Source organism: Rhizopus delemar, genomic scaffold, assembly GCF_000149305.1.
Source record: "Rhizopus delemar RA 99-880 supercont3.5 genomic scaffold, whole genome shotgun sequence".
In the NCBI taxonomy this organism is placed as follows: domain Eukaryota; kingdom Fungi; phylum Mucoromycota; class Mucoromycetes; order Mucorales; family Rhizopodaceae; genus Rhizopus; species Rhizopus delemar.
Genome location: NW_027137831.1, coordinates 741,412 through 747,411, shown reverse-complemented (window position 1 = coordinate 747,411; position 6,000 = coordinate 741,412). Strand labels below are relative to the sequence as shown.

General features: G+C 34.1%; 3 protein-coding genes across 3 annotated transcripts; all 3 read left to right on the top strand.

The window, feature by feature from the left end:
- Positions 1-184: 184 nt before the first annotated feature.
- RO3G_07040 (uncharacterized protein) lies at positions 185-679 on the top strand (the record flags this gene model as incomplete). Its single annotated transcript, XM_067661630.1, has 1 exon — positions 185-679. The coding sequence occupies one exon, from the start codon at positions 185-187 to the stop codon at positions 677-679; it is 495 nt and encodes a 164-aa protein (XP_067517731.1).
- A 1,673-nt stretch (positions 680-2,352) lies between these two features.
- RO3G_07039 (uncharacterized protein) lies at positions 2,353-2,604 on the top strand (the record flags this gene model as incomplete). Its single annotated transcript, XM_067661629.1, has 1 exon — positions 2,353-2,604. One exon carries the CDS (start codon positions 2,353-2,355, stop codon positions 2,602-2,604), a length of 252 nt encoding a protein of 83 aa, XP_067517730.1.
- Positions 2,605-4,589: 1,985 nt separating this feature from the next.
- On the top strand, positions 4,590-5,084 carry RO3G_07038 (uncharacterized protein; the record flags this gene model as incomplete). The annotated part of the gene is made up of 1 exon (XM_067661628.1): positions 4,590-5,084. The coding sequence occupies one exon, from the start codon at positions 4,590-4,592 to the stop codon at positions 5,082-5,084; it is 495 nt and encodes a 164-aa protein (XP_067517729.1).
- Between the last annotated feature and the right edge of the window lie 916 nt (positions 5,085-6,000).

Sequence of the window (6,000 nt, the reverse complement as noted above, 5' to 3'; positions counted from 1 at the left end):
TCATTATTTCTTTTCTCCGCCATAGGTCATTCCAAACAATGTTCCGGCAAGTTTTAGACATTTTCCGGATAGCGCAGTCATCCCGGAACATAGAATTTAAATTTTGGAAAAGAATTGATTATTCTTTCTTTTGCTAATCCGTAAGTAAATTTCCATCTACTGCATCATCTATCCATCTGCAAAAATGCCCAAATCCTTAGCATACGAAACTCAAATGGACATCAAATCAGCAATAGAGCATGATTTATTGACTGATGTTGTTGCAAAAAGGTTTGGAGTGCATCAAAACACTGTTATCAACCATGCAAATAAGTGGATGCCTAACCGGATTCGCAAGAAAGATGGCAAACAGCATCTTGTAAGCGACATCGCTCGTCGTCTAATCAAGCGAGAGGCTCTAAACGGCTCATTAAGGACTGCCAAGGAGGTCCACCTGAAGTTGGAAGAGTTGGGCTATTCTATGTCGTACCAATCCGCTATTAACGTTTTGCATTCTGTTGAGATTTTTGCCGAGATAAAAAAGAAGAAGCCTTTACTCACTGCACAGCACAAGAAAGCTCGATTAGCTTGGGCTAAAAAGCATCAGTATTGGACCATTCACGACTGGCGACGTGTCATCTTCTCGGATGAAACCAAAATTAATATTTGGGGCTCGGATGGCTGTGTTGTAGAACAGTAACTGATTGTAGTTGACAGTAATAAATATAAGTCTTAATACAAGATCATAATAAAATAAGATAAAATATAAGTTTATTTAAATAAGATCATACAATCAATTCCAATTAAACATGTTCTTTTAGAATATGTATTGTATTCATGAGAGTTCTTTGATAAGAAGAAGTATCAACTAAAATAACCAAATCCAATCCAATGTTAGGAATATTGCTAATCTTTCACATAATTGAAATAACGCGTAAAATAACGTTATTCAAATCAGTGAGGAATTCCCAGAATAAAAGATAATCTATGACAGACATACAAAATGATGTATCCATCATTCATAACTCGATATGAAAACAGTATTAATAAGCTACATGATAAGATGCTGCGTAATTGCACGGTTAAACTATATTAAATCCAGGAACTAAATCACAGTCAGCCGCAGTCAATCATATACGAATATTCTATGACAAATATAACAATAGAAGGACACGTAACCCTTATCTATTTGTCATCAGCTATATCATACTCATTAATTATTAATCCATGACATGAAATATTATCCGTGTATGAAAAGTATAAATAGAGTACAATTTTCTTATTAAATAAAACAATCTCTTTATCGAGTCTCGTCCTCTCTTGTTCCTTTTTATTCTCTTGGATAAATCACAAAAGAACAAATGAAAAGTTTTCATAGTCATAATTATAGATAACACTTGCTAAAGTACCTGAATATTAGAAGAACGATAACAATAGAAGATATCAAGTCACTCACTCAATAAGATATAAATACCTGCCTTCAATTAGAATAATTTTTACTTTAACTTAAACTGAAATAAAGATCAGTCTCAAAAAGTACCCAAACTGTTTCTTGATCTTTGTTTTTACCTTTTCCTTTATTATTTAAACCATTATATAACATATCTTTGTTGTTATACTACTTTTACCTAAAACCCCCCTATCCTAAACACGGCTCACAAGAACATGCATTTTGTAGCGCATTTACAGCTAATATTACTGAAAAAAAATTTTGCTTGTATTGTTACACAATCGGGAAAAAATTAAGGTTAAATACAAAAACCAACATTGGAACTGTCGTGTTTGGTCATTAATGATATCTTCATTTATTATTTTATTATTGATCTCAGTCCAGCCTACGTCAGACTATACAATTAATAGTCAGACGATATAATCCAGGGTTCATTCTAAATTATTAGTTCCTCTCCTTTTTTTACTTCATAAATAGTAGTTGTTAGCTATTGTCATGTTTTGACATGTCAATAAGATAACAGTCTTATCATTCTAAGCTAAATCTTTACAAATGAGTTTGAATAAGAATAGATCCTGATAATTACCAACTGCCCTGAACAGCCAAGTTTCACTTTCATCTCAACAGTTGATTATTTACATCAGTTTATAAAATTTTTCTTATACATGTCAAATCATATCGGTCGTAACTATCTCTTGTCATTTAATCTCAGGTCTTGCTCAACTAATATAAATAGCCTTGGAATCTTTCTTTAATAAAAGTATTCGACTTTAGAACTATTGTTCGGTCTCGTTAATTCTTCTTTTTCATATTTTAAATACTTAAAAGCACTTCAGCTATTGACTTCCTACTGTTTTTACATCATAAGTACCAAATATCATATTTTTTCAATAAGCCACTCCAACTGCTACTACCTTTATAACATGGCCGTCATCACCCGCAACAACCGCTCCACTCGCACATCTCGTGCTTCCATCTCTTCTGTTTCCTCTTTGTCCTCTGTTGTTTCTGAGGTTGCCTCCTCTTGTCCTGCTTCTCCTGTGACCCCTGGCCTGGACAACTTTTCTGACCGTCCCGGGTCACCTTCCTACGTGGAAATGGTCACTGGTTCCCGTTCTCGTTCGCCTTCTCCAGCTGACTCAGTCAGTGGTGCTATAGGAGAGAGGGCTAAATGAAAGATTTACCGTTCATCTTTTTGGAAGCCTGTAGCGCAGCTAAAATTAAGCGTACAGACATACTCTATACATCATTCGAAAGCTTCGGTTGTCTATTTTTAGACACTGTAGCATTCGTCTTTAAAAAAAGGCAATGTGCTGAAAATAATGAGGAAAGAAAATATTCACTATAGGTTTTCAAGTACCATCTTTCCTTTTAAAATTCTCAAATTTTTATCTGCAAATATCTCACCACTGGTGATCAGGGCGATGAGGAACCCTTTATTTTTATCTCATACGAAGATTCCAATAGCGAATCCGACGAAAATGATACTTCTGCTCCTAGTACAGCAGTGAAGAAACTCCGAACTGCTTAAAATAAACAAATAAACCTTTCATTTTAGCCATAAAGATACCAATGGACGGCCTATAGCGCCTATTTTCTTTCCTCATTATTTTCAGCACATTGCCTTTTTTTAAAGACGAATGCTACAGTGTCTAAAAATAGACAACCGAAGCTTTCGAATGATGTATAGAGTACGTCTGTACGCTTAATTTTAGCTCCGCTACAGGCTTCCAAAAAGATGGATGGTAAATCTTTCATTTAGCCGCCATCGTGAAACATTATGGTGTTGTGGTATTTACACATATAATAAAGTAATAATGTAAATTACTGCCAACAATGGTCCTCTAAATTGGGAATGTCGGACATTGTATTATACCACTTCAAATAAAATCCCGATCCACTCCAGAATATTCCAATAAGTTCCTGGATCAGGATTAATAATTACAGTGGGTCAAAATACCTCACAAACCTCAGCACTTTTTGATGTTATAGTCTTCTGGATTACTCAATAACTTTTGTATCTTTCTCAAATTTTGCACAGATGTTATCCAATGCGTTGTGTATGTGTTTATAAAATTCCGACGACAGAAATTGAAAACTGAGCGAATAAGTAACGATGAACTGGATGAGATATTTGCAGATAAAAATTTGAGAATTAAAAGGAGTGTTTTAATCGTAAGATTAAATAAAAAAATTAAACAAAAAAACAATAGCAGCAATATAAAATTAAAATCCTTCTTTATTGCAGATTTCTTTATATTGCAAAAGAGCCCCGTTTAATGGATAAAAAGTTGGCATCTATTTATATTCTTTGTGAGCGTAGATATAAAAGATATAGACTCGGCAACGATGTCGTGCTGAAGAACCAATGATTAAGCTAAAGCTTGTCGATGTTCTAATATATGCATCTGAAGTTGAACAATAGAAATAATAACCAGTCAATTAACTTTGATCTAATTACTTTTGGGGTTGACAATTGATTAGACTCGCTAGGATGACAAATACTGATCTTATTGTTCTAAATTTGGAAAAGTGTGGAATTGTTCAATCATAGTTTAATTTTTGTGTATCGTTATTATTTTAATACAACTGATATCTTATAGAAAATAACTATGTTTACAACAAGGAGATAGTACTTGAAAACTAGTGAATGAGTCTCTATGTAACCTCTTTATTAGATTTCAAGACGAGAGAGAGAACCCATTTAATCAAACTACGCCTTTATATAGGAAATAAAATTATTCAGGGACCGAAGTGAGCTCAAGGTCAATTTTAGTATTGAACTTGAATAATATAGATATTGTATATGGTTAATATTGTAAATGAGTCTTAGAGAATATGTAATATATAATATTATGTATTCAGTACTTGTTATTTCTTATATAAGATTTGAGTAATCTCATACGAATAATAAGTATTTAATGGGGTAAATACGACACTGGAGGCGGTCTATTTGTGAGGTATTTTGACTTCCATCAATTATTTCTTTTCTCCGCCATAGGTCATTCCAAACAATGTTCCGGCAAGTTTTAGACATTTTCCGGATAGCGCAGTCATCCCGGAACATAGAATTTAAATTTTGGAAAAGAATTGATTATTCTTTCTTTTGCTAATCCGTAAGTAAATTTCCATCTACTGCATCATCTATCCATCTGCAAAAATGCCCAAATCCTTAGCATACGAAACTCAAATGGACATCAAATCAGCAATAGAGCATGATTTATTGACTGATGTTGTTGCAAAAAGGTTTGGAGTGCATCAAAACACTGTTATCAACCATGCAAATAAGTGGATGCCTAACCGGATTCGCAAGAAAGATGGCAAACAGCATCTTGTAAGCGACATCGCTCGTCGTCTAATCAAGCGAGAGGCTCTAAACGGCTCATTAAGGACTGCCAAGGAGGTCCACCTGAAGTTGGAAGAGTTGGGCTATTCTATGTCGTACCAATCCGCTATTAACGTTTTGCATTCTGTTGAGATTTTTGCCGAGATAAAAAAGAAGAAGCCTTTACTCACTGCACAGCACAAGAAAGCTCGATTAGCTTGGGCTAAAAAGCATCAGTATTGGACCATTCACGACTGGCGACGTGTCATCTTCTCGGATGAAACCAAAATTAATATTTGGGGCTCGGATGGCTGTGTTGTAGAACAGTAACTGATTGTAGTTGACAGTAATAAATATAAGTCTTAATACAAGATCATAATTAAAATAAAATAAAATACAAGTTTATTTAAGTAAGATCATACAATCAATTCCAATTAAGCATATTCTTTTAGAATGTGTATTGTATTCATGAGAGTTCTTTGATAAGAAGAAGCATCAACTAAAATAACCAAATCCAATCCAATGTCAGGAATATTGCTAATCTTTCACATAATTGAAATAACGCGTAAAATAACGTTATTCAAATCAGTGAGGAATTCCCAGAATAAAAGATAATCTATGACAGACATACAAAAGAACAAATGAAAAGTTTTCATAATCATAATTAGAGATAACACTTGCTAAAGTACCTGAATATTAGAAGAACGATAACAATAGAAGATATCAAGTCACTCACTCAATAAGATATAAATACCTGCCTTCAATTAGAATAATTTTTACTTTAACTTAAACTGAAATAAAGATCAGTCTCAAAAAGTATCCAAACTGTTTCTTTATTTTTGTTTCTACCTTTTTTTGAATTACTATTACCATTATACAACAGGCTGTATATACTACTGGAAGCGTAAAGGAGACCGTCTTCGGCCTCATCACATTGAAGTTACAGTGAAGCATGGTGGTGGTGGTATCATATTGTGGGGCTGTATAACCAGTGAGGGACCTGGGTATGCATGTCAGGTATATGATGGCATCATGAATTCAGAGGTATACCAAGAAATCCTTGGTACAAGCCTTAAAGACACGCTCGGGTACTATGGCCTAGATTGGAAATCATCCATTTTTCAACATGACAACGACCCAAAACACCGATCAAAGTCTACAAAACAGTATATGGAAGATAACAGTATGTGTTATATTGATGACTGGCCATCCCAAAGTCCTGATTTGAATCCAATCGAGCATATAT